Source organism: Anomalospiza imberbis, chromosome 22 (assembly GCF_031753505.1).
Source record: "Anomalospiza imberbis isolate Cuckoo-Finch-1a 21T00152 chromosome 22, ASM3175350v1, whole genome shotgun sequence".
In the NCBI taxonomy this organism is placed as follows: Eukaryota; Metazoa; Chordata; class Aves; order Passeriformes; family Viduidae; genus Anomalospiza; species Anomalospiza imberbis.
The window spans coordinates 4,216,302-4,242,722 of NC_089702.1; the positions used below are offsets into that span (position 1 = coordinate 4,216,302).

Below are 26,421 nucleotides of genomic sequence, written 5' to 3' on the forward strand. Positions count from 1 at the left end.
TGGCCCCACCGCCGGGCCTCCCTGTGGCGGCGCCGGGCAGGAAGCGGCTGCTGGCGGCAGCTTTCCTGCCCCGGGGGCCCCGGCGCTGGGGAGCGGACGGAGCTGGCTCCTGCCCCGGCGGGGCCCCGTCCGTCCCCCGTCCGCGGTGCGGGGTGCCGGCTGCCCCGGGGCCCCTTTTCCCCGCGGCTCGGGCAGGGTGACTGCGGGACGAGCAGGACCGGCCCGCAGCCCTGCACCCCGCCCGCATCTGGGAGCTCCGCCGAGTCGGGTGCGGCGGGGACCCGGCGTCCCCCGACCCTGCCGGGCATTGGCTCGGGAGCGGGCGGACAGCGCTGGGACGGGCCGGGGTCCGGGATAGGTGACCGGGGGAGCCCCAGCCCGGGCGCAGGGATCCCGCTGTCGGGAGGATGAGGATGCTCCCTGGGCTATGGCTGCTCTGCTGCCCGCTCCTGTCTGTGCTCCCGCGGGTGCGGCAGAGGCAGCCGGGGGTGCTGCACAGAGGCCCCAGGGGGTTGGGCACAGGGTCTGGCACACAGCGAGTGCCCACAGGGCACCTGGCGTATTTCTCTCCTCTGTCCCAGTGCAGCTGTGCTGGGGGACAGCTTGCCTGGCCCCTCCTGGCCTTCTTTTGGAGGATCTCTGAGCAGGGTTTTCCACGAACTTGTCTGCCCCCAGGGCTGGTGTTGGCTCAGAAACTTCTTTTCCAGGCTGCAAGGGCCAAGGCAGAGCCAGGAGCCCTCTGCTCCCTTAGCCCCTTCACCTCTACTGTGCTCAGCTCGGCCTGGGAGGGGGAGGAGGGGTGGGTCTCTGAGGTACTGGGACCAGCAGCTGGGCACTGGGGCTGTTCCTGGCTGTGCAGCTCTGGCATCCTGTGACTTCTTGCTGCAGGCCATGGGAACACTGAGCATGGGGATCTCAAGGATGAAGGTAATACCCTGGTGCCATATCCAGTGTGGCTCCAGCCCTCCAGCCCCCTCCAGCAGTGCTTTAGTGGGGGGCTCTATCACTGGCAGGGCAATGTCCAGCACCCCTTGGACCTCACATGGTCCCACTGGTCCCACCACCACCAATGTCCTTCTGGGCGGTTTCTGGATGAGGATGGTGAGTAGAGCTGCCCTCTTGCCATCCTGGCTGTCCTCCCTATGCACTGCAGACCTTGGTGAGGCCTGTGCAATCTGTGCTGGACTTGCAAGTGCCTCAGAGGCTCCCTCCTGACTTGGCTGATCCCATGGGACCCCTAGGGCTGTGTGTTGAACTGCACAACAAACAGAGTGCCTGCCTCATCCTGGACAGAGTCCAGGGGTGACCACAAACAGCCCTCCTGAAACAACAATTAGTGGGGGACAGCTGGGAGTGGGGGAACATCCCAGGGTCTGTCTGGTGCTCTGCAGGACCTCTGGAGGTGCTGCTGGTGCCAGCCCAATGCCAGGACACCTACCAGGGCTGGGCCCTCTTCCATGCCACCCTCATGGCCATCCCCAAGGGAAGTCTCTGCCACTGGGACTAGATCAGCAGGTGGGTCAGCATCAGCCCCAGCAGTGCCACATGCACACTCGGAGCAGGGCCATCGCAGGGACGTGTCCCCAGCCCTGCAGGCTGGCCTCATGCTGTCCCCTCTGCAGCACCTACAGCAAGCTCTCCAGTGGCATCCAGCTGCTGGCCAGCTGCTCTCCTGCCCTGGCCTGTGGCCATCCTTGACACCTTCTGTCCACACTGAATACTTCACCAGCTGCACTGAGGCCAGGCTCCCCAAGCTGGGCAGTTGGCCCCCAGTGTGGCTGTGGCCAAGGGGCTTGGCTGCCTCGTGTCCCTTGCAGCTGCCCTCACACTCAGCAGAGCCTGGAAAGGGGTTCAAATCCCAGGGAGAAGCTGCCCATCTCCTGCGTGCCCCCAGCTCTTTGATGGGCCAGTGACAGCCTCCTTCCCTCCCAGTCCTGGCAGCTAATGAGTGGGAGGAGAGGACTGAGGGTGAGGGCGACAGGTCAGAGCAGGGATGGAGAGCTTGGGATTCCCTGGAGATGGAGTGGGTCCCACGGCACGAGGGGAGGCTGGGCACGGGGCTCCAGATGCTTGCATCTGCCTGGGGGAACACTGGAAGAAGAGTCTCAAGCAACTGACCCTGCACAGGCCGATCCCCTTCCTCGGCACCCCAGGTGGGGGCTGGCAGGGAACGCTGGGGATGCCAGGCTGGGTGGAGAGCCCAGGCCCTTGGCAGCCAGCCACCATTCTGTCCCTGCCCATCCCCTCCGGACACCCCAGGAGGGGGGCGGCCGTCCCAGCCCTGGGGCCGCGCTGAGATCATTGGGTGTCTCCCTGGCAGAGGCTCCTGCCACCCGGCTGGAGGCTCCACCAGAAAAAGGGACCAGTGGCTCCAGCCCTGCAGCCACTGGAGTGCTGGGGATGACTTCCAGATGTGGCCACTCGCCCGCAGAAGGTGGCTGCTGCAGCCTGGGAAGCATCAGACAGCTCTGCCAGGACCTTTGCTGGGGAACTAAAGCCCAGTGCGAACCACACAGCAGGGAGGGTCCCTCCGAGCTGCCCTGCGCTGCACTCCACTCCCTGCTCTGCGTGCCTGCAGGCGGCTCTTAAAGGGGAGGCTTTGGGCTGCGCTCTGCCCCCGCCAGGCGTGGAAGGTCCTGGGTAGGAATGCCGCAGACCCGCGGGCTGAAGTCACCCTCAGTGCGGGGGACATGGGCCCCTGGGCGGGACCTGCTCCAGGAAGGGGGGCTCTGGCAGGGTCAAGCAGGCGCCAGGCTGGACAGTGCAGGAGGAAGGCACTGGGGCCAAGGACTGGCAGGGTCGGCCAAGTGTCTGCCCTCTCCCCACCTCCTCGGCCTCGTGCCTGGGGGTAGGTTGTGTCATCACCCTTCCCTCCTTGGCCACGGGCAGGAGCTGGGGTGCCCCGGCAGTGCCGCCTGTGGGGCAGGTACCCGGGTGAACCAGAAACTGCGGTTTTGGGGCCGTGGGTCCCCCTGCCGCCCCCATTCCCGGGCGGCAGCACCCGTCCGGGGACATTGTGCTTTCCCGTCCACTCCCCCCGCTGCTGGGCTGCCTGCCCTCCACGCAGGAGACGAGGGATTTCACAACCCAGCCCAGACAGGATTAAAGAGAAATACACAAGTAAACAAATCGCGGCCTCGTAACGCTGGACGTGCTGTGCAGGGAGTGGATCCTCCAGGCCGGTGGGTGAGGCGCGGGCGTCGTGGGTGCCGGGGGTGCGCGGGAGCGATGCCCGCGGGGGCCGGCACCGCACGGGACAGCGCAGGGTCCCGCCGGGAGAGCCGCTTCAGAGCAGCACTGAGCAATCTCATTTTTCACACGTCTCCCGTAGTCAAACTGCCCCTGTCAGAGGAAAGGAGTTGCTTCCTGTTATTTCCATTGAAATCCTTGTCCCGGTCGTTAGCCGGCAGGCTTTGGCAGGATGGCACCGCGCGCGCACATGAGCTCCGGCCGCCTCTCCCAGGGGCTCCTGCTGCTCTGCGGTAAGTGCGCGGGGCGCGGCCCCGGGGGCTCCGCACCCCGAACCACCCCGCACGTGGCCGCCTTCCCACTCGTGGGGCCTGGGGCCAGGGTCTTGACTCAGCCCGCCCCATCGCCCCACCCCAAAATGGGACCAGCCTGTCAACGCCGAGGTTAGCTGGGGCAGCCGTCGCTAGCATGGCCCGGGGCCAGTGGCAGGTGAGCTCCAGGTGCTGTGGGGCAGCTCCCACCACGCTCAGCCACGATCTGGCAGGGAGCTCTGCGAAGACCCGGGCTGGGACAGGAGCTGTAGCACCACACATACCCAGGCAGGGGGGCTGGATGGGGCCATCGGGGACAGAGATCGGGACAGGGTGGGCTGCCCTTACCACAGCGAGTGTACCAGCCCAGGAGCACCCCGTGGCCAGTGCCCAGCTGTGCCAGAGCTCCCCACAAGCAACCCAAGGAGGGCCCAGTCCGGCAGCTCAGCGTGGAGCCAGCATCAGTGCCCCACAATACAGGTCTGCAGCTGAGGGTGGAAGATGGATCGGGAAGTTTCCTTGAGCCATGGGGCTCCCGTGGGCCAGGCGAGACGTGCCCCACGCCCTTGGCAGGCTGTGCTGGGTGTGGAACTGATGGCAGGCGGAGGGGCTCTCCAGCGGTTCTGTGCTGTGGCCAGTGCTTCCTCTTCCTGCCCTAGCCCTGTCCGGCTGACACACAGCACCACGCTGGCTCCCCCATGGGTGGGGGTCCCAGTCTGCCCCCATGCTGTGACAACGGCCCAGGGTTTGTAGCCCCTAAACAGCCCCTCTGAACCTTTGGATAGCTGCCTGCAGCCTGGCTAGCCACTCTCCACAGCTCCTGCCCATACGGGGGGCTGGACGCCCTAGCCCCAGCATGTGCCAAGCTCTGGCTCCCTGTGCCCCACCCGCCGGCTCCAGTCCCCCCTGAAGGACACCCAAAAGCAATTATTTCCTGTAAACCCAGCCTCTGCCAGGGCTGCTCCTGCGCATAGAGCCCTGTCAGCACCCTTACCCCCCGCCCAGACCCTGTGTCCCCTCTCACCCTGTGTCCCTCCCTCTGCAGTGCTCCTGGGGACTGGCCTTTATCACGCAGATGCCGTGAACATGAGCTTCAGCCAGGACGCTGTGACAAGCCCACCCACGGCCATGTCCAACTGGACAGCCCAGCCCATGGGTGAGTGCTGGGGTTCAGCGAGGGCTGGGCAGCACTGTAGGACAAACGGTGCCCTGGCCAGGGCTGGCCCTGTGCCACAGAATGACCCCTTCTTTCACCTAGCCATCCCAAAAATAGCTGGCCCGTGCCATGAAGCTCTCCCTGCCACTGCCCACAGTGGGGGCAGTCAGCAGCAGCTTGCCCTCCCTCTGTGCCCCTGGCAATGCCCTGGGCTGCTGCAGGCTCCAGGCAGCATCCCAGGGCTGCTGTAAGGTCCATCCCTCACTGTGCTGATGTCTCCCCCACTGGCCTGGGCAGTGCTCCAGATGCCAGGTGTCACCTGGCAGCAGGGGCAGGCAGGGATGCACTGTGGGCAGAGGCATGCTGCCCGTGCTCAGCACCTTTCCTCACAGAGAGGAATTACACCGCCATCACACAGCAGTGCTGGGATTACTTCGTCTTCCTGATGGGAAATGTGATGACATCGGAGTTGTGCGAGTGGAAAGCCATCAGCAGGTAAGGGGCAGCAGGGCCTTCCCCTCTAGCAGCAGGGCCAGGGGCTGGGCAGCCCACAAGGGCAGTGCTGGTCCGGGATCTGCGCCCCGGGTGTCACATCCCCTGCCGGTGTCCCGGCTCTCTTCCAGGCCCTACAGCGAGCTGCAGCGCTGCCTGGAGGAATCGGCCGAGAGCCTCAACTACAGCTACCCCAACGCCCTGGCGGAGCAGTACATCTTCCAGAGCCATCACCGCTACTTCCACAACTGCACCCTGGAGCAGCCAGTGTACTTCGACCCGCCCGAAGATGTGCTCCTGGCCATGATCATCGCACCCATCTGCCTCATCCCCTTCCTTGTCACCCTGGTCATCTGGCGCAGCAAGGACGGCAAGGCGCAGGCCTAGAGCTGCCCTCCCGTCCCGCGTCGGGGCACGGACCCGCGGCTGCGGGGCCGCCCGACCACCCGAACCGCCCGGTGGGCTCTCGGGGCCACCAAGCCGCGCTGCTGCGGCGGCCGGTTCCTCCTGCGCCTTCCCCCCCCCCGCCGCGGCCCGGGATTAAACGCTTCTCCCCCCACGCCTGGCGCTGGTTCTTCGGCCGCTCGAGCCCTCCACGGCCCCGGCCCGGGCCAGCTCCCACCGCCAGCGCCCTCCTGGCGCAGGCCTGCCGGCAGCTTCTTGCCGTAGGGATCGCTTCGGCGGGACACCGGGACCAACACCGGCACCAGAACCGGGGGCTGGCGACCGGGAGGGGCGGGGCTACAAGAGGGGCGTGGCTACAAGAGGGGCGTGACCACACAATGAAAAGGCGTGGTCACGCGCGGAAGGGCGTGGTCTCACTGGGAGGGCGTGGTCCCGCGCGGGGGGCGTGGCCCGCTGCCGGGCCGGAAGCGGGGCGGGGCGGGGCGGAAAGCGGCGGCGGCGGCGGCGGCGGTTCCGGTGGCGGCGGCGGCGGCGATGAGCTTCGCGTGGCCCTGGCAGTACAGCTTTCCTCCCTTCTTCACGTGAGCACGGCCGGGGCCGGGGCTGGGGGAGGCGGGGCGGGAGGCGCGGGAACCGGGGGCGCGGGCCGGGGGTGCCGGTGCCCGTCGGCCCCCGTGCTGACCCGGCCCCGCAGGCTGCAGCCCAACGGCGAGACGCGGCAGAAGCAGCTGTCGGCCTGGTGCGCGCTGGCGCTCGCGTACAGCCAGCAGCACCGGCTGCCCGCCATGACGGTACGGGAGGCTCAGGACAGCCCGCTCTTCGCCAACCACCGCCTCCAGCGTATCCTTTGGGCCCGGTGCCCGTGCCCCCCTCGCCCCTACCCCCCGCCTCCGTCAACGCCTCCTTAACCCGCGCCCAGGGAAGCTGCCGCTGGAATCCATCCAGGTGGTGCTGGAGGAGCTCCGCAAGAACGGTGGGTACCTCGTCCGTCCGTCCGTCCGTCCGTCCGTGCTCCCGGCCGCGGCCTGTGCCCGACGCGCAGGGCAGGGAGGGCAGCAGCCACCGGGCAACTCCGTCCCGGGGCCGGGGCTTGCCCGTCCCGCGGCTGTGGGCTGAGCCCCCGCCCGGGCCGGCCTCTCTGCCCGGGCCTGCTCGGGCTCCGTGGGCCCCAGCCCTGCCTCAGCAGGCAGGTTTAGCTGTGCAGGATTTCTCCACAGAGAAATCGCTTTCTGTAGACACGGCGTATTTAGTGTGTAGGGCAGGGGCTGCTCCGTGAGGCTGCCTTCAGCTGCAGTGTCCCAAAATCTGCATGTTGGATCCTTATTTCTGACTTGTGCTCTGCTTCAATCCCTGTTCCCCATCGCTTCTAGGGAACCTGGAGTGGTTAGATAAGAACAAAACCAGCTTTCTGATCATGTGGAAGAGACCGGAAGAGTGGGGAAAGCTCATCTATCAATGGGTGAGAGCACAGGGGCTGCACACCCAGACCAGGCTGTGTCCTTGAGGATGGGGACTCCTGGCTGCCACTTGGGAAAGACCACTGCTTGCTTCCTCACTGCTTTTACCTTTCTCCTTGCACTTCTCTCTGTTGCAGAGAGGTGAGGAATTATTAACAGCTTGCACTTGCGGTGAGCTGCAGTGTGAGGGTGGTGTTGTCCACCCCCGGTGCTGGGCTGACCTGTGGTGAGGACGGGGCAGCGTCACTGCCTGGCCTCTGTATGGGCCAGGTCCTCACTGTGGAGCACACAGGCAGGAGGAGCAGGCCTGTTTTTATTCCCCCAGGCTGCACCTCCTGACCCCTCTGCCTGTGTCCAGGGTGCTTATCAAGTGCTGTGCACGCTCCGTGTTACACGCTCCAGGATGTGTGAGAGATTGGACAAGGATGTTCGGCCACACGGATGAAATTTGCTGTGTTGCCTTCGTGTCTGCAGGTGTCCAAGAATGGCCTGACCAACTCTGTGTTCACGCTGTACGAACTGGTCAGCGGAGATGATACAGAGAATGAAGGTAAAGCTGGGGCTCGTGTTCTGGAGCAGGTTTCCAGAGCACACTGGACTGGGGCATGTAAACAGTTGATTATCAGATTACACTTCTGTAGATTAAATATGTTAAAATCTCAGATGCAAACTCACCCTTTCCCACCATTGGCACATGCTGCTCCAAAGGCTTTTATCATTTTGCAGGAACGTCCCCCTCTGTGATTGCATTTTCCCTTCCCCAGTGCCTAGCATTTTATCTGGTGCGGTGAGGGGTGTTTTGTTTTCAAGCCAAGCTCCAGCTCTGCATGGCAGGCTGCTGTGACTCATCCCTGCTGTCTGATGACCTCTAGGCTCTGTTCCCTAAGCAGAGATGATGAGCCTGTCAGTGTAGCCATGACTCTGGATTTGCTGTAGTGTTATGGTGCTCTTCAGAGCCCTCAGCATTGCTGCCCCCCACTCCCTGGACCTCACAAGCCTCTTTGTTTCCTGATGTTATGTTTTCTTGCTGTTGATGGGGATCTTTGTCCTTCCCTAGAGTTTCACGGCCTGGATGAGGCTACGCTGCTCCGTGCCCTGCAAGCCTTGCAGCAGGAGCACAAGGCTGAGATTATCACGCTGGATGACGGCCGAGGCGTCAAGTTCTTCTGACAGGAACCTCCTCCCCTTCCCTGCTGCAGTCTCGGGTCTCCCTGCCAAGCGTTCCTCTCTGGGCCTGGCTTCAAACTGTGACTGCAAGTAGCTGCATCTCGGGATTTCTCGGGGCAAGATGATTCTGAGAACCCTTCCAAAGACTTAGGAAAATCCTGAGATCCTCTCTCTGTTCTCCCTGTTGATGTGTTCAAGAGGCTGAAGCTGCTCTAGGCAGTTCTGAGAGGGACCACCCAGAAGTGAAACTGGGCTGCTGCTGGTCCCCGTTCCTGTGATGGCCTCGAAGCAGTCCCAGCTGGCTGGTCAAGCTTGACCTCAAAGGGCCCCCCTGTATCCCTGCCAGCCACGTGCCTGGGTCCTGCAGTCCTGCTGCAGAGCCAGGGGATGAGGCAGGAGCGGGGGACTGGCCATTATTGCTATGCTGTGGAAGCCCTCAGTGGCAGAAGGAAATGCACTTGCTGCCAAGCAGGCTGGGGGAAGCCGGGGAATTAATTTCAGGTGATTAAAATGAGATGTATTTATAGAGCAGCCTGGCTGTTTTCATCTGTCTTTATTTTTCCATCAGAGACAAAACAGAGCAGCGTGCCAGATTTCTGCCCTTCAGTCATATTTCCTCGCTGCCCCAGGGAAATTGAGTGGTTCCAGGGTGGGAAACAGCACAAGAAGAAAGAAGGGGACCCTTGCTGTCCTTCTCAGGACAACATTTACTTTAAATTTGCGTGTGCAGCCTGCTGGAAGCCCCTGGGTTTGTGCTGAGGTGATGGGGTAAGCTTGTACCACTGTGGCTGGGAGAGGGATGACTCAGCTTTAGGCTCTCAGTGCTGATAACAAAGTCCCCAACTTGTCAGAAACTGTGGCCAGGTGCAGTTGCTGACCCTGTCAGCCCTGGAGAAGCAGATGGCTGTGCTGGGGCAGGATCACCTTTCCCTGATTGTTGTCTGTATGTCACTGGCAGACGTCAGGGACAGGCTGGAGTGACCGCAGGTCAGACCAGTGTGGTCAGTCTGGGGGTCCAGCAGAGCAGGTGGCACTTGCACCCCACAGGCTGCCCCTGTCTGACATTCCCTGCCCTTGGGGACAACCTGGCATTGGCTCACCTGCTCCTGACAGCTGATGTCAGCGTTGAGGAATTCTCAGTGTAGGTGAGATGCTGGAGTCTGGGGGCTGTGAAATGTGAAAATTTGTTCTGTAGCAGGAGCCCGTTGACCTGGACTTGGTGGGATGTGCTGCCCTGGTGTGGGCACATTGCTCTGGAACTGTGGCTGGAGCCCAGGCTTCCTCTCCGTGCCAGGCTCAGCAGTGCTGTGGAGGAATTCCTGAGTGCCAGCACTTCTGTGCTGAACAAAGGCACCAGCACTGCTCCTGAGTCACTGACACAATGGGCTGGTGTGGTCTCCTTCCTAGGAGCTCTGTCGTGGTCCTGCCACTGACGGTGCTGAGCAAACCCAGCAGCAGAGGCTGTGTCGTGGCATGTGCCATGAGCCCTGTAGTGCATCTGTCCCCACAACTGCACAGCCTCTGCTTGATCAGGGATCATCCCTCTATTACTGCAGCCACCAAAGTCTCTGTGTAGGATTCATGTGCTCCCAGTGTCTGCCCTGGGTTTGTTCCCATGTCCAAGATCTGCCTCTGCTTTCCTCCCCATGCCACCTGCATTGCCCCTTCCCCTCCGTGGTTGCTCTGGCTGGCCTGCTGCTCTTGTAGCCCTGCAGAGAGCCAGGATGCTGTGCCTGAAGGTGTCTGCATTTGATCCCAAACAATGAGCCTTCAGCAGCTGGGCTGGAGTGTCTGTTCTCGCTGCCTGTGTGCACGATGCTGACCTCCCAGCACTGTGTTCCAGGCTGGGAGTGCTGTATGTAACCTGGCTGTCCTTGAGGGAGTCTGTGTTCTTAATTAAATTTGCTCCCTTCTTAGGAAATGGCTGATGTGACATTAGATAAGCCTAAAACCAGCTTTTCATTCCAAGGCACTCCTGGCAGCAATTCCCTTCTCTTTTTCAGCTTCCTATTTAGTTGCTTACTCAGTGACGGGGGGAAGAGGAGGAGGAAGAGTCCGTCCCTTCTGCAGAGTGGACACTGTGTAAAATTCCTTTTCCACGCCCTCTGGGCTAGTTACCAGAGGCCACATCTAGCTGTGCCTGTGAGGACTCTGTGGGACCAGCTTCCCTGGGCTGGGCAGTGCTGCTGCAGAGAGGTGCCACTGCTGAGGCCAGGGTGCCACTGCTGAGGCTGAGGTGTCACTGCTGAGGCTGTGGGATGGGTCCTGGGAGTGGCAGAGCTGCTGCCAGCTGCTGCTGCCACCCTGGAGGGAGCAGATGTCCCTCTTTGGAGGTGCTGTCCAGCCCAGCCACATGGCCCTGAGCGGGGGCTTGCTGGAGGAGGTGGCTCAGGGTGGTTTTGGAGGGGTGGGGGTGGCTGGTACAACCCCCTCCTCCAGCCTGTGGCCCCTCAGAGGCCCTTGCCACGTCTGGCCATGGTGATTAGGGCTCCCTGGCCAGGGCGAGGCAGAGCTCAGAGGGGCTGGTGCCAAGATAAGGCACTATCAGGCTGGGCACACTCGGATCCCGCTCGTCAAGGAGGAAAGATTCCGAGAAAGATTTTCTTTGATGCAGCTGCTTAGGAGCAGGAACTGTTTCACTTTGATAACTTTATATGTTGGGATAAACGTGCAGGCGGGTCCCATCTGTGCCTCTGGGCTGAGGAAATCCTCTGCAGTGATCTGCACAGGGTTACAGCCACAGCTGAGGTTTGGGTGCCATCTCTGCCTCCCTGAACTCGCGTGAGTTACAGTGAGAGACACAGAAGGTCCCATGGGTATGGGGTGGTGAAGCTAACAGTGAAACAAGCCCTGGGTGTCCCTGGAGCCCTCCTGGGACAGGCACCCTGTGCTGTGCAGCCCCAGCTGTACATCCCCTTTGTCCAGACCCATCCTGGCCCCTCTGTGATCCTGCCCCAAGCTCTGGGATCAGAACGGACAATTCCTGGCAGGGCTTGGCGGAGCCTGGAGCTGAGCAGGGCTTTGATTCATGATCTAATTCTGAGGAGAGTGATTACACAGTCCCTTGTACTCTTTCTGGCAGCCAAATCTAGGCGAGAAATGGGTTATGTTCCCTGATTGTGGCGGTTCCTCAAAGTGAAGCCTGGCACTGGCACCTGCAGCCCAGAAATGTCACCCTGATAACGCTGGGGAGCTGCAGTGGGCGCCTGATTGTGGAACACGAGCCTTCTGGTTTCAGGCCAAGCTGGCTGCAGATTGGTGTTCCTGGCTAGGTCAGGAGAGGACCTTTTCCCCTGCCCGAGCTGCCACCTCCCTACCAAGTTGTGGTGTGGAGTGGCATTTGGAGGGATCATTTACGGAATTTCTCAGACCACTCACAAGGGAGGTGTGGGAGGGCAGCACTTGGAGCAAACTTCACCCCTAATTTCCTCTCCTGTCTGCAGGGGCCTCACTGGACTGGGATATTCCCCTGCTCCTCTGGGATCTTCCAAGGCATCTTGTTTCACGATGGAAACCCTTGATAAGGAGACATGAGCCTGCCAGGGGCCAAGCTGAGATCCCTGCCTGGCTCTGTGTCTCCTGTTGGAGAGCTGGGGCTCCCTGCCAGCCTGGTCTGTGTTCCTGGATCTGGGCAGTGCATGGGCCCTGGCAGGGACCCCTGTGTGGGGGCAGCCACAGAGTCAACCTAGAGGGCCTCGGGCAGCAGGCCCCACTTTCTGGCCATGCTCAGAAGATTCTGGGTGAGACTCATCTGAACAAAGAGCGCTGTATAACAGAGCTGAGTCAAGCCATGTTGCATCTTACAACTCAAGAGTCACCCGTGGCAGGGCCAGTGCAAGCACTGCACCAGTGGCCTGTCAGCCTTGGCCTTTTGGCTGCAGTGGCCACGGGCACCCAGTGCCCCAGCAGCAGGCACAGCCCTGCAGGGGTGGTGCTGGACATGGTGTTCTGCCAGCACTGCTCGTTCACCTTGGACCAAGCCCCTCACATGCTCCAAGGAGTGCAGGGCTGTGTGGGGATGTGGTTGCTGCTCCCTGCTCACCGGCCAGCTCTGCTCGAGCAGCTCTAGACAGGGAGGCATCGGTCAAACGCCTTGCTGGGAAGGGGGTACCTGGCTCCTGGGGCAGGAGGAGGTGGGTCGGGTGGGGGTAGCAGAGCAGAGATCAGCAGCGAGACACAGGTCGGCCAGGAACATTTCATTAAATATTTGTCCCTCCCTCTTGCCAGCGGGGATTTGTGGGGAGCAGCCGTGCGGGACGTGGCCGCAAGCGAACTGCAGGTCAGCAGCCCCAGTCACCCGGCATCACCCTGCGGGTGCCAGCTTGGCGTTTAGGAGACCATGACTGCGATCCCTTGTCGATCCACTCCTTAATGTTTCCGGTATCGTTGAGAAGAAACAATCTGGCCTCAGGGAAAAGAAATCAGCGGTGGCCTCAATTGCTTTGTGTTTTGTGTAAACAGCCTCACCGGCAGAACAACCTTCTCCTTCAGCCTGGAGAGACAACACGCTCTTGTCCGGCTGTTGGCTCCCGCGGGGCTGACACACACCTTCGACTCTTCCTATTTGCGTGACCCTAATTTCAGGATTTCGGACCGTAGTGAACCCGAGCGGGATTGTCTGGGGCAGCGTGAGGGGGAACTCGCGTCCCGGCAGCGGCACTCAGCTGCTCCAGGACACGCTGCTCCGGGACCAGAGTCAGAAACTCCGAGGAAATGTTTAAACCAGGGACGTTCCTGCGTCGCGGCTCCGGCTGCGTTAGTCACAGCAGCCCCGGAGCCCCACGGGGGCGGCGGCAGGGAAGGGGCTGTCCTGCGGGGAGGGGACTGCAAGGAGCTCCTGGGGCAGCCGCGGCAGCGCGGATCCGGGCGGGCGCCAGGCGGTGACCCCCGGCTCGGAGGGGACATCCCGGGGTGCTCGGGAGCGGCGCCGGGGCGCGGGGCGCTCGCCCCTGCTCGCAGCCCGTGTCTGCTGCAGCTGCAGCGCTGGGCGCAGGGTGCCCGGTGCGGTGTCCCTGCCCGGCGCGGGGCCGCTGCCCGGTGCGGTGTCGGTGTCGGTGATCCTGCCCGGCACGGAGCCGCTGCCCGGTGCGGTGTCGGTGCGGTGATCCTGCCCGGCGCGAAGCCGCTGCCCGGTGCGGTGTCGGTGCGGTGATCCTGCCCGGCGCGAAGCCGCTGCCCGGTGCGGTGTCGGTGTCGGTGCGGTGATCCTGCCCGGCACGGAGCCGCTGCCCGGTGCGGTGTCGGTGTCGGTGCGGTGATCCTGCCCGGCGCGGGGCCGCTGGCGCAGCGCGGGCGGGGGGCGGCGGTCGCACGGGGGCGGATCCGGGCGGGGCGGGGGCGGTGCCGCCGGGCGGAGCGGCGGCGGTGCCGAAGCCGGTGCCCGGACCGGGTCTCGGCGGTCGCTCCTGGTTGCGGGGTGGCGGAGGCCACGGGTGCGAAGCTGCGCGGGAGCGGCCGCTCCCACCGGGCTGGAGCCGATGCTGGCGGCCGAGCCCGCCGCTGCCGGAGCCATGTCCCATCCCGAGGCGGAGCGGGCGGACGGCGGCTCCGCGCCGCAGCCGGAGCCGGAGCCGGGTCCAGGGCTCACCGGACGGGCCCCGCACCGTAACCGCAGCCGGCGGTCCTCGGGGCGCGATTCCCGACGTGCTTCCTCCCGCTTCAACCGGCGGAGCTCGGCCGAGCTGGAGCTGCTGGGGTACCCGGCGCCGGACGGAGTGCGCGGGGGGTCGCCGCCGCCGCCGCCGGCCGCTGTCGGGCTCCGGGAACCCGAGGAGACGGAGAGCGAGGAGGTGGAGACGCGGGCGGTCGCCACCTCTCCCGACGGCCGGTTCCTCAAGTTCGACATCGAGATCGGCCGCGGCTCCTTCAAGACCGTCTACAAGGGGCTGGACACGGAGACCACCGTGGAGGTGGCCTGGTGCGAGCTGCAGGTACGGCCCCTGCCAGCGCCTCCGCCCCTGTCTGCCCGCACCCACAGACCCCCGCCCCGGGGCAAGGGGCTCGAGAGAGGCACTTAGACCCTCTTCTGTCCACTTTCCCTGCCGTGTGCAGCCCTCCCCGGCCCTGACCCTGCTGCCTACTGCTGCTTGCCTTGCTGCTGTGTGGGACCCGCGGGGCACCTCCCCGGGCTGGAGCCTGGACCGGCGAGGGCAGGCACGCTCGAGCCGCCGCTTCTGCCAAGTCGCTGTGGTGCGGTGTGTGTCGGGCCACAGCAGCAGGGCAGGGTGCGGGCGCCCCTCGCTGCCTTGCACTGTGCCCATCACTGCCAGTGCCTCGGTGCCTCGTGGGTCTGCTGGCCCGGACCCAGACTCCTGCTTAATGCCGCTGCTCCTGGCCCTCCTGCTCATCACGTGCTGTTTTCCATTTGCTTTCTTGCTGCCTGCACTATGGAGCATGCCAGGGTGCCCACGTTCTTGATGCCAGTCCCTGCTCTGGCACTTAACAGGTGGATCTGGGGCTGAGCATCCCACTGTCTTGCCGATGCTCAGCAGCTCGCAGCTTTCCCTCCAGGAGGACAGCGAGCACAGCAGTGCCCTCTCTGCATACCTGCCTGTGCTTGCGCTGGAGCTGCCTCCAAGGTTTGCTCCGATAGCCCTTGGTGTGCCCTGGGGCACGTGCCTGCAGCGAGCTGGGGCTGGCTGTCAGCTGGGAGCAGGGTACGACGCGACCTTGGTGCTCTCTGCCTGCTTGACCTTGGCTGAAGTCGTGTACCTGGTCACCTGTGAGTGGTTTCTGTGATGCTGCCAGGGGATGGCAGGACAGCTGGAAGCACCTGTGGTTCCAGGCCTCTGAGGAGCATCGCCATTTCCTCTCTGCTGCCACACTCCTCCATCTCCTTGGCTGTCCTGCAGCCTGACAGCGGGATGCTGAGAGCAGTGGTGATAGTGTTGCCTCCACAATGCCTTTGCCCACTCAAGTGCTTTTGATGGGCCTGATCTTGTCCATGGAGGTGCACAGGGAGATCTGTGCTGTGGGGCTGCCTTTTCTCCTTGGAGCACCTGGGGAGGGGTTTTGGTGAAGTCCAAAGTCTCCCTCAGGCTCCTGACCGTAGGATGGCTGCTGTGGTGGGAAGGTCCAAGTCCTTGTTGACACAGAAAAACGTGTCTTGCAAGTTTGTTGTCTTGTTCCTAAAAGCTCAGTGCAGTTGCAGGTGGCTGCCTGGGCTGGGTCCTTGGGATGGCTGCAGCCCAGCAGAGCAAGAAGAGATCCTGAGAGACCGGTGGGTGGTTTTTAGAGGGCTGACTATGGCCTCTTAGTGAGGAAGGTGAAGATTTGCCCCTCACCCCCATGGGTTCTGCAATTGCTTCAGTTGTCGAGAGTTCAGTTCAGAGCCAGCTCAGTTCTCCTGCCCTCACAAAGCCCCACAGCTCCGTACATACGCCCCTGAGCTCTCTTGAGTCCTCGTGTCCCTTCAGGTGGCAACCACTGACTGGAACAGGCTCTGCTTGGCGAGCCCCTTCCTTCTGTGGATGAGTCAGCTGTCCCCAGTGCTTCCCACTCAGCTGGTTTCGTGTCCCTCCCTGTGGGTCTCAGCCCCATGTCACAGCTGTGGCCCAGCTCCCCTGTCCTGGGGCCTGGCACGCACAGCAGGGCTGGCAGCAGGTCTTGTTCCCACTCCTCCCTGCAGGCAGTGCTGGTGTCTTGGAGGGGCTGCCAAGAGGATGAGCCTGCACCACTCAGGTGGAGGGGAAAAGGGAGCTGGGAAGCAAAATGCTTCCGTGATCCAGTCCAGCAGGCACATGCTGGCCCCGTTGCTGGTCCTGCGAGCCAGCCAGGCAGGAGTGGCAGAACCACTCGCTTGTCCCCTGGGGGTGGCTGTGGAGAGGCTGGGGTCCAGGCTGAGCTCCTGCCAGGGACCCTCCTGTGAGCATGCCATGGTGCTGGGAAGACCTGACCCCTCTGGCCCTGCAGCCTCCCACGGGAGTGCAGCCAGGTCCCTGCTCCCACCCCGTGCCTGCCCCTGCCCTCTCCCCTCCCCACCCAGTGTTTGGCTCCATTCCACTGACTGCTCTTTATCCACTGTCTCTTGTACCCAAATCCGTGTCCCACAAGGGGCTAAGAGCACAGACGCAGACATTTAGAAGTTTGTTTTCCTTTTCAGCAATCATGCAAAGAATTGGACACTGTGACACAAATACGGGATTTGGAACCACAAATAAAAATGGTTGTGGTTCTGCCATTTTAAAAATAGCTTTGTCGTGTGCACTTCACAGTTCTCCTTCTATTGCCTTTCAATTCCAAATGAGTACTTAACCTCAGGCCTGACCTGTTCTGCACCAGAGAACCTGGTTCAGTGCTGTGATGGATCCCAGTCCCAAACCCCAGCTCTCCCTACTGTCCTTGCCCTGACCTTCCCTCCTCAGAGCCTCGTGAGGCAGAGGTTGGTTTTGCCTGTCTTCTGTCTCCCTGTGAGACCCCTCTGGGGACCTGCCCATCCCTGTCCCGTCTCCTGAACGCAGCATCTGTCTGCCCCTCCCGCCCATGTCCACAGCCCCACTGTTTGTGCTTTCCAGCTTTAGCCTGGCACTATTTCTGTCGTAGGTGCTGCAGGCGGTGGGGAAGGAGGAAGCAGGGAGGAAACCAGAGGCCCAGAGTGGGGTTGTAAATACCTGACTGTGCGATTTTCCTGTGGAACCCCTTGGGGTTCCCCAAATGGGCAAGAGCATTTTGGGCAGCAGGCACTGCTGTGCCTCCCCTGGCTGGGCAAGTAACCTTAGCCAGCAGCCCCGGGGCTGCAGGGCACCTTGTGTGTGTGCTCACATGGCTGCGAGCACACAGGAGCTTCTGCTCGGCGGGGCAGACCCACGGGGAGATCAGCGAGGCGCTGGCACCCACTGCTGACAGAGAGCTGGCACCTCTGGGGGCTCGGGAGTCCCTGTGCCTGTGGACAGGGCTGGAGGGAGAGTGCTGGGCACTTTCCAGCCCTGGCTCTGTGCTCCACCATGGTGTTGCTCTGAATGCCCTTCCAGAGTGCAAGTGCCAGTGCAGAGGCAGGGACGGGAGAGCCCTGAGAGTGCTGCAGAGAGCACTGAGCAGCGGTGCCGCCAGGCTGGGGCAGCCTCCTGCCGCAGAGACAACAGCCGTGTCCTCGGCCACCCGGCCCCACCCTCCCTTCTCCTGCAGCTGGCCTCAGCTCCTGGTGCTGGCTGTGCTGGGCTCCTCGGCAGCCAGCTCCTGGCTCACAGGATGGGCTGGACCATTGCCACCCAGCTCCTCATGGTCCCCATGCCACCATCCCCAGCGTCCTCCTCCACCCTGTGCGGGTGCTGTTAGGAGAGGACACGGTGTGCCCATGCTGTGTGCCATGTCTGTGCTGGTTGCCCTGTCTGCCCTGCCCCTCCTGGCGTTCCTGCAGCCAGGCTATGCCCAGGCTGGGCTTTGATGCCCACACTCAACGGGGAGAGTATCAGCACAGGACTGGGAGCTGCTGCCACTTTGGTCGTGTGGAAGGAACGATGCCAACGAGCCCAGCAGCCCTGGCACAGGCTTGGGGGACAGGCTTGGCTCCCCCATACCTTACTCCAGGCACTCTGGGAGAGGTGGCCTTGTGCTGGGTCTCTGCCTGGAATTGGGCATGGCACAGTGAGGGCTGTGCTGCCACAACTGCTCCAGCTGGGGTCCACTCGAGCTGAGCTGGGAGAGCCGTGGCCACCCCTGACTCCCCACCTGCCCCAGTTCACAGCCCGTGTCAGCTTCCTCGTGCCCTTGCAGGTTTGTGGGGTGCAGTGAAGCCTCTGGACACTCTTGGTGGGTAGGAGGGGGCCAGAGGGATGGTGGTGGCTGTGGCACCAGGCAGGGAAGCCGGTGTGTGCTGCTGGCCCTGCAGGGGTTCGGGTGCTGTTTTCCTCCTTCCCTATGAAAGGTCCCATTCATGCCGCTGCAGCAGGCTCAGGTTCTCGTCTGGGCTCAGCCTGTCCCTGAGCATGTATTAAATGTGGGGGGATTATGGAGCAGCTCCAGCCAAGCCATGGGGCCGCCTGTGATGCAATGAAAATGTTACGAAAGCCAACAGGATTGATGGTGGCCGCGGGCCAAGAGGCTGAGACAGCTCTGGCAGCACTGGTGGTGGGAGCTCTGTGGCAGCTCCAGTTTCCTTGGCCTCTGGATGTGGGCTGGGCAGGGGTCCCAGCTTGGAGGCCCCAGGCTCTGCAGCAGCTGAGCTCTGCAGGACCCCAGGCTGTGGTGGAGTTGTCGCTGCTCTTTCTCCTGCCGGGGCTGGACCTGGCTCCTCTGGCTCTGGCCAGCCAGCTCCCCTCTTCCTGCTCCCTGGGGCTGTGTCCCTTCAGCATGAGGGGGCTGTCCCCTCCGCTGGCCCCTGCCCCAGCTGCAGTCAGCACCCTCGGCTTGTGTTTCCACTTTAATTAACTCGAGCAGGAGGAACATGGAAAAACCTGGGCTGGAGCCTCCCCCGCCTGCTTTCCCCAACAAAGGCCTCATTGAGGCTGGCCCAGCACTCGGCTGCACAGAGCCCAGTGCTGATGGTGCCCTGGTGGGGCAGAAGAGCCATGGCCATCGGGTCTGCACAGGGCAGGATGGCAGCAGCTTCTGCAGAGCCCCCACACGTCCCCTCCAGCTGCAGGCTGGATTCCCTGTCCCGAGGCAGCGTGGTGGGCTCCAGCTGGGAGCTGAGTGAGGGGAGTGGGGACGGGTGGCCCCAGCGCAGGGCAACGGGGAACTGCTCGGGTTCCTCGGTGCCTCGTCTGTCGTGCACCCGCCCAGAGTGGTGGGCTGGTGGGGGGACCACAGTCCAGGGTGGCCCCAGCCATGTGTGTGCCACTGCGCTGTGGGACAGAGGTCTGATCTGAGCTCTGCGCCGGGGCCACAGAAGCCTCCTTTGCCTTGTATGTAGGCAGCGGGGATGGGGATGGGGACGTGAGGGTCTTTTATGGCCAGGGCACCCCCTGTGCTCGGCAGGACACCATGTGCCCTCCTCACACCCCCACTGGCTCCCACAGACGCGGAAGCTGTCGAAGACGGAGCGGCAGCGGTTCAGCGAGGAGGTGGAGATGCTGAAGGGGCTGCAGCACCCCAACATCGTCCGCTTCTACGACTCCTGGAAGTCAACTATCAAAGGGCAGATCTGCATCGTGCTGGTCACAGAACTCATGACGTCCGGCACCCTGAAAACGTGATTGGGGCGTGCAGGGGAGGGAACAGGGTCCCTGCTCTTTGTTGTGGGCTCATCTGAGTCTGGATGGCAATGGGAGGAGGGTGGGCTGGAGCCAAGGCTGGGCCACGAGTCCAAGCCCCACAGGTCTGAGCCCTGTTGGTCCCCGGCAGGTATTTGAAGCGCTTTAAAGAGATGAAGCTGAAGGTGCTGCAGCGCTGGAGCCGTCAGATCCTCAAGGGTCTGCATTTCCTGCACACTCGCTCGCCCCCCATCATCCACCGCGACCTCAAGTGTGACAACATCTTCATCACGGGCCCCACGGGCTCCGTCAAGATTGGGGACCTGGGCCTGGCCACACTCAAGCGAGCCTCCTTCGCCAAGAGTGTGATAGGTGGGGCTGGGCTCATGGGAGCTGTGGGGGCTGCAGGGGGTGGGCATCCCGGGGGTGCTGAGCTCCACCGCTGCCTCCAGGCACCCCCGAGTTCATGGCGCCGGAGATGTATGAGGAGAAGTACGACGAGGCAGTGGATGTCTACGCCTTCGGGATGTGCATGCTGGAGATGGCCACCTCGGAGTACCCCTACTCTGAGTGCCAGAACGCCGCCCAGATCTACCGCAAGGTCACCTCGGTGAGGCCCGGCCCCAGCTGCGGGTGCTGATCCCACAGGAGGCAGGGCAGGGGCTTGGGGGCAGGGTCAGCTGGAGCTGTCAGGCCTTGCTGCTGGCAAAATGTGTCACTGTGCGGGTTGTGTGAGTGGCTAAAGATAGTCTGGGCAGTGAGGGGGTGCTCCACCAGGCCATGGAGCTGTGGGTGGTGGTGGTGGTGGTGGTGGTGGTGGTGGGGCCATGGCTTGGCCAGACCCCACATCCCTGGCTCTGCACCAGCCACTGCCAGCATGTTAATGGGGTGGAACGGGAGCAGTCTGCTCGGTCACCCTGGCCTGGGGCACTGCAGCTGCCCTGAGCAGTCACAGCCGGTTCCTGCCAGCTCCTGCCTGTTGGGGTGGAAACTCAGAGCCCTGGGGCATCCTGGCCCGTGCAGGCACACGTGGCCCGTGGGCCACAGGAGCCACTGCAGAGCTCGTGGGGCCCTGGGCTGGTTGTTCCCTGGGCCCAGGGAGTCCCGCACTGCGGTGGGTTGGCACAGGAGGTGCTCACTCTCGTTACCCCCAGGGCCTGAAGCCCAGCAGCTTCTACAAGGTGAAGGTGCCCGAGCTGAAGGAGATCATCGAAGGCTGCATCCGCATGGACAAGAACGAGAGGTGGGGGCAGAGCGGGGCCTGGGTGGCAGGGTCCCCCCTGGCCCTGAGCCCGCGCTGAGCTGTGCCCTCTGCAGGTACACCATCCAGGACCTGCTGGAGCATTCCTTCTTCCAGGAGGACACAGGGGTGCATGTGGAGCTGGCTGAGGAGGATGATGGAGTCAAGTCTGGGCTCAAGCTCTGGCTGCGCATGGACGACACAAAGAAGCTGCACGGCAAATACAAGGACAACAACGCCATCGAGTTCCTCTTTGAGCTCTACAAGGATGTGGCAGAGGAGGTGGCCCAGGAGATGGTGGGTACAGAGATGGGGGAGCCCTGGGCTCTGTGGGGTCCCTACACCCCGAAGTGACAAGCTCCCTCCTGTGCAGGTGGTCCTGGGCTTTGTCTGTGAGGCCGACTACAAGCTGGTGGCCAAGGCTGTGCGGGACCGTGTGGTCGCCATCAAGCGCAAGCGGGAGAAGCTGAAGCGTGTCCAGGGTGCTCCATCACCCGCAGAGCCAGAGCAGCCGCCAGGTGTCCTGCGGCTCCTGGAGGAGCTCAAGTCCCCGCTGCCACCTGGTGCCCCCACGCCTGCCCTGGCCACCCCTGGCTCTGGGGACTCGGCCTTCAGCAGCACCTTCCCCCTGGAGCCTGAGGAGCCCGAAGCTGACCAGCACCAGCACTTCACCTACCGGCACACCAGCTACTCCTCAGCCACCTGTGCGTACGCACCAAGGGGGCAACAGCCATGTGGGCAGCAGGGGACCTGGGCTGGGAGGTGGGTGGGGGTTCCGTCAGCTTCTCCCAGTCCCACAACCCTTTCCCAGCTGGCCAGCCAGGGAAGGGACTGGCTTCGGTTCATGCCAGCACTCCTCCACAGCCGACTGTGAGACCGATGGGTACCTGAGCTCCTCTGGCTTCCTGGACTCCCCGGACCTGGCCCATCGCAGCTTTGTGGCAGTGGACCCCACCAGCCCCCCGCCCACCCGGCCCGTGCGCTGTTTCCCCACGGTGAGCACGGCCCCACGGGGGGGTCAGGGCAGCTGTGGCTCCGGCTCACCCCGTCCTCTCCCTGCAGAGCATCGCCGTGCAGCTGCCCACGGAGCATTTGCCCCCTGCCAGTGGCTTCTCCTCCTCGGTGGACAGGTGAGGCCGGGGGGTAGGGCAGGGGCTGGACAGGGAGTGTGGTGCTTGGGAATGGCCATGCTGATGCTCCGGAGCTGGGGCTTCCTGCAGCTACACCTCGGATGTGGCATCGGGCATGAGCGATGGCTGTGAGGGGCTCTCGGCCAGCGAGCAGAGCACCAAGCTGCCGCCCAAGAGAGCCTCGGGGAAGCTGCTGCGGCGCCGAGCCCGGTCCAGGCTGCGCATCACCAACGTGAGTGGCACAGGGGCCAGGCAGGGGCCAGGCAGGGGCCAGGTGGGTTCTCCTGGGCTGAGCCAGCCCTGCTGCCCACAGATCTCCGACAAGAATGACCGAGTGGTGGAGTGCCAGCTGCAGACCTACAACAACAAGATGGTGACCTTCAAATTCGACCTGGATGGGGACAACCCAGAGGAGATTGCAGCCGCTATGGTGAGGGCAGGGGGAGGGTGAAGGTGGGGCCTGCCTGGCAGGGCTGGGTGCTGAGCGGCCCCTCCAACCCTCAGGTCCACAATGAGTTCATCCTCAAGTCGGAGCGGGAGAGTTTCATCAACCGTATCCGGGACATCATCCACCGCGTGGAGACCCTGCTCCGCAAGGACGGCCGCAGTGGCACCGAGCTGCCCAAGGGCCCCGAGGCTGACAGTGCTCTGGGCAGCCCCGTGAGTGCCAGCCTGGCCCTGCCAGCGCTGGGGAAGCTGCTGCTGCTGCTGCTGAGCATGGCTTGGGATGCTGCCTGGCCCCAGGGAGTCCGGGGTGGGGGCTGGGGTGCAGGGTCCTCCTGTGGTCACTTGCCTGCTCTTGTGACAAGTCAAGGTGCTCCCCAGCCCAGAAGAGACTCCAGCTCCACCTCCACCTGTCCCCACAGGTGGTCCGGCCAGGGTGGGGCCCAGTGGGGGCTTGGCACAGCCTGGCTGGGGCCTCTGCCCCAGTGCTGGGCTCAGCTCACCCTTCTCACAGGTGGACCTGCAGCTGCAGGGGCTCTCGCGCTCCATCTCCTCCTCATCCTCACTCAGTGGTACGTCTGTGCCCCTGTGCAGGCCCTTCCTGTCTCCCCAAGCCCCATGCAGGGCAGGTGATGGCCTCAGCCCAGCCCAGAGGGTCTCAAAGGACATGTCCTGCCCTGGCTGAGGCTGGCTGTCACCCCTATGCCACAGACCTGAGCTGCACCAGTCCCAGCCTCTCTGTCCAGTCCCCCGTCCTGCCGCTGCTGAGCCGCTCCCCATCGGAGACCAACCTGGCCAGTCCTGTGGAGCCTCTGGCAGCCCCAGTGCCACTGGGGTCCCCCACAGGTACCAGTGCTGGCAGGGTGGGCGTGTTCATTGCCCTGGGGCTGCCAGCTGCCTTCAGGCTCTGGGTGCCTGGGCAGGGGTAGGAGGTGGCCCTAGGGGCTGCTCCTGATGCTTCTCTCCCTGCAGGCTCAGCACAGACCTGGCCCCTCGTCTCGATGACTCCCTCCTGGCTCACGTCATCACCAGCACTGACACCAACACTGACTGCCCAGGGGACCCCAGGGGGTCCTGTCCCCCCAGCCCTGCCCCAAGCCCTCCTGTCCCCCCAGCCTCTCCCCACATCCCCTGTTCCCTGTGAGCCCAGCAGTCCCCTGAGCCCCCCTGTGACCAGCACACCCTTGTCCCCCACTGCCCCTCTCTTGTCCCTGGCCAATGTCTTCTCCCTGGCAGTGATGACCGTGGCCCACACTGTCTCCTCCATTGCCAGCTCAAGTGGGCACCTCTACCCACCACTGCTGCCACGGCCGCAGAGTCTTGCCCTGGGTGCCCCACGCTTTGTCTATCCTGACCCCACCAGCACAGACAAGCCAGTCCCACCTGGCGGTGGGATCCTTGAGTCAGTGAGAGCTGATGTCCCCACTGCCGGGGTGCCCATATCCCCCCTTCCCTTGGCACCAGCCCCAGTGTGTCCCACAGGCAGCGAGGCCGTGGGGAGCCCTCTGCAGCTGCTGAGCACATCCACATCTGAGGGTCCAGAGGGCAGCACGGTGAGTTTGGGTGTACAAGGGCTGTCCAGGGCTGCTCCAGGTAGAGCTTAATGTCAGCAGGGCTGGGTGGTTGCTGCAGATGCTGCACTGGGATGGGATGGAGCCTCATGGCTTGTGGAGGGCTGGGATGCAGGGAGGGCTGAGCGGGTGGCAGATCCCAGGGCACAGAGGGGAGGACAGGAGATGTGGCAGGACCTGGGAGGGGGGCTGCTGATGGTGCTCAGGTGCCCACAGGTGCTGCCCAGTGCCCCCAAGCCCAGCCACTCTCTGATCATCTCGGAGGCACCAGCCCCCAGCGTGCCCAAGGCCCAGCTCTCGCCCATCAATGAAGGTAAGGTGGGGCAGGGCCGAGGCTGTACCTGTGCCTGTGCCAGGGCACCCAATGCCCCGGCCAGCCCATGTGCCCTGAGCCCCAGCAGCTGCCCCTGTCCCCAGCAGAAGCCAAGCCCCAGGTCCTGGGCCGGTTCCAGGTGGTCCCAGCCAAGGACCTGGCTGTGAGCTCCCCGGTGCCGGGCAGCAGTGACGGAGAGCAGCACGGCACGGAGCCAGCAGCCAGCGGCTCCCCGCCCCCCGTGGTCCCTGACACAAGCCACAGCTCGAGCAGTGACTCGGACGTGGCACCGGAGGCAGCGGAGCGAGGCCCCAAGGCTGAGGAGGTGCCAGCCGAGGGGGGCGCGGTGCCTGCTGCGCCAGCAGGGAGCGACCCAGGGGAGGGCCCTGGGGAAGAGAGCACAGAAAATGTGCCGCAGGCCATGCTGAGCCAGGTGTGGCTGAGCTACTCCCGCAGCTTGTCCTATGTGAGCAGCGATGACACCGAGAGTGAGGACGAGGAGATCTGGGAGGAGCTGCAGAACCTGCGCCAGAAGTGAGCCGGGGGTGGGCTGCACCTGGAAGGTGACAGGTGTTCCCACCCAGCCCGGGTGGGAGCTCGCTGTCCCTTCCCCGAGGCCCCGCTGCCAGCCCCTGTCCTCTCCCCAGGCACCTGGCGGAGGTGCAGCTGCTGCAGAGCGCCCAGAAGAAGGAGATCGAGGAGCTGTACCTGCGGATGGGGAAGCAGCCACCGCTGGGCATCGTCTCGCCTGCTGCCATGCTGTCCGGCCGCCAGCGCCGCCTGTCCAAGGGCAGCTTTAACCCCTCCCGCCGCAACAGCCTGCAGCGCCTGGAGCTGGCGCCGCCCGCAGGTGCCGGCCCCGCTCCCCATTCCGCACCGGGCTGGGTGGGGGCTGCAGGGCAGGGAGCCCGGGCTGAGCTGCCCAGCCCCGTGCCCTCCCTCAGGGCCGCTGTCCCCGCAGGCATCATGCGCCGTAACTCGCTGAGCGGCAGCAGCACGGGCTCGCAGGAGCAGCGGCTCAACAAGGGCGTGACCTTCGCCGACGACCTCGGGCGCGTGGTAAGGGGCAGGGGCGCATCCCGCGGCGATCCCACGGCGTTCCCGCGGCGCTCGGTTCACGGCTGCTTCTCTCCCCAGTAGCTGGCTGGTCAAGAGTGACTCCACGAACTACCTCATCCAAGTGCCTGCTGCCCCGGGGCGGGCAGAGCCGGCCCTGCACAGCCCGGGCTGCCCTTGGCTGTGGCCGGCAGCAGGGAAGCCGCGGGCACGGTGCAGGCCTGTCCCACGGGTGTGTGCCCGCTGTCCCCAGCCCCTCTGCTGGAGGACACGTGCGAGGTGTCTCCGTCCCTCGCGCTGGAAGGCGCCGAGCCCGCCCTGAGGAGCCCCGGCTTGTCGCAGCCCTGCCGCCACCCCAGCCCCGCTCGGGACCCGCCCAGCCTGCGGAGCGCCTTCAGCTCCCTGCGGCGCTGCCTGCCGCGGCAGCAGCAGCACCCGGGAGCACTTTGTTGTGAACTGGTGTGGGAAAAGTGTTTTCATAAACATGGATTGAATACAAACCGGGTCTGCGCGCGTGTCTGTCGGGCAGGACGCGTGGCTGCTTGCGTCACTGTGCGAGGATAAAGAGTGGACGGAAAATCCCCCCTCAGCCACTCCTGAGCTGGGCTCAGCTCAAGAGATCCGTGACAACGGGCGCTGACGCGGTCTCCAGTCACAGGATTTATTGAGGGGAGCGGTGGGAGCGGGCGCCCCGTCCTTCCCACGGGCACGGCCCCGAGGCGGGCTCTGCCCGCGGGGTCCCTGCCTGCGGGGAGCCCCCGGGGCCTTCTCCGGGCCAAAGCAGAGCCCGGGGCAGGCCCGAACCCCTCAGGCGCATCTGCCTCGAGGCCCGTCCTGCCTGGCGAGGGCGGCAGCTCAGTCACGGGCCGGGCCGGGCCGGGCCGGGCGCTCCCCGCTCAGCTTGCGGTGCCCTCGGTTCGCGCCCGGGCCCGCGCCCGCGCCGCCTCCGCCTCCTGCTCCAGCTCGTCCAGGAACCGCTCCTGCGACACCGAGTAGAAGGTGTAACCGTCTGCGGGGGGAGTTAAGGAAACGCTGCGGGCGAGGCCCCGGAGCCCCCCGGCCCCACCGTTCCCCGGCCCCGGAGGATACAGATGCCAAATGTCACCGCGCCGATGCCGAGCGCCAGCAGCACATTGCGGCTGCGGAGCCGGCGCTGCAGGGCGCGCTGGCGCTGCGCGTACTCCACCTGCGCCATGAGGCGGCGCTGCTCGGCGCTGAGCCCCGGCTCCCGGGCCGGGTCGATGCGCCGCGCGAACGCCGCCTCCCCCGGCTGCCCCGGCGCCGCCATCTTTCCCCGCCGTCTCCGCGCGGAGACGTGACGCCACATCCGGCGGGGGCGCTGGCCAATCGGAGGGCTCGGG

The 26,421-nt window shown here is 64.2% G+C and overlaps 4 protein-coding genes across 5 annotated transcripts; 3 read left to right on the forward strand and 1 right to left on the reverse strand.

The window, feature by feature from the left end:
• Positions 1 to 2,944: 2,944 nt before the first annotated feature.
• On the forward strand, positions 2,945 to 5,707 carry RAMP2 (receptor activity modifying protein 2). The gene is made up of 5 exons (XM_068212009.1): positions 2,945 to 3,182; positions 3,332 to 3,482; positions 4,546 to 4,656; positions 5,049 to 5,151; positions 5,280 to 5,707. Exons 2-5 carry the CDS (start codon positions 3,422 to 3,424, stop codon positions 5,533 to 5,535), a joined length of 531 nt encoding a protein of 176 aa, XP_068068110.1. The 5' UTR covers positions 2,945 to 3,182; positions 3,332 to 3,421; the 3' UTR covers positions 5,536 to 5,707.
• A 259-nt stretch (positions 5,708 to 5,966) lies between these two features.
• VPS25 (vacuolar protein sorting 25 homolog) lies at positions 5,967 to 8,770 on the forward strand. Its single transcript, XM_068212010.1, has 6 exons — positions 5,967 to 6,134; positions 6,248 to 6,393; positions 6,473 to 6,526; positions 6,924 to 7,012; positions 7,485 to 7,560; positions 8,068 to 8,770. Exons 1-6 carry the CDS (start codon positions 6,088 to 6,090, stop codon positions 8,178 to 8,180), a joined length of 525 nt encoding a protein of 174 aa, XP_068068111.1. The 5' UTR covers positions 5,967 to 6,087; the 3' UTR covers positions 8,181 to 8,770.
• A 4,747-nt stretch (positions 8,771 to 13,517) lies between these two features.
• On the forward strand, positions 13,518 to 25,558 carry WNK4 (WNK lysine deficient protein kinase 4). 2 transcript variants are annotated; one of them, XM_068211834.1, is made up of 20 exons: positions 13,518 to 14,107; positions 19,133 to 19,305; positions 19,458 to 19,678; positions 19,759 to 19,916; positions 20,461 to 20,549; positions 20,624 to 20,843; positions 20,920 to 21,250; positions 21,411 to 21,541; positions 21,609 to 21,676; positions 21,767 to 21,908; positions 21,990 to 22,106; positions 22,181 to 22,336; positions 22,635 to 22,692; positions 22,832 to 22,966; positions 23,093 to 23,673; positions 23,908 to 24,004; positions 24,112 to 24,538; positions 24,652 to 24,854; positions 24,966 to 25,063; positions 25,142 to 25,558. In XM_068211834.1, the coding sequence occupies exons 1-20, from the start codon at positions 13,655 to 13,657 to the stop codon at positions 25,142 to 25,144; spliced, it is 3,861 nt and encodes a 1,286-aa protein (XP_068067935.1). In that variant the 5' UTR covers positions 13,518 to 13,654; the 3' UTR covers positions 25,145 to 25,558. The 2 variants fall into 2 exon arrangements, with proteins under 2 accessions (XP_068067935.1, XP_068067934.1); XM_068211833.1 differs by having other exon boundaries at positions 25,145 to 25,558.
• A 149-nt stretch (positions 25,559 to 25,707) lies between these two features.
• COA3 (cytochrome c oxidase assembly factor 3) lies at positions 25,708 to 26,404 on the reverse strand. Its single transcript, XM_068212017.1, has 2 exons — positions 26,150 to 26,404; positions 25,708 to 26,069 (listed from the first exon to the last, which is right to left on the reverse strand). Exons 1-2 carry the CDS (start codon positions 26,385 to 26,387, stop codon positions 25,957 to 25,959), a joined length of 351 nt encoding a protein of 116 aa, XP_068068118.1. The 5' UTR covers positions 26,388 to 26,404; the 3' UTR covers positions 25,708 to 25,956.
• Positions 26,405 to 26,421: the final 17 nt, after the last annotated feature.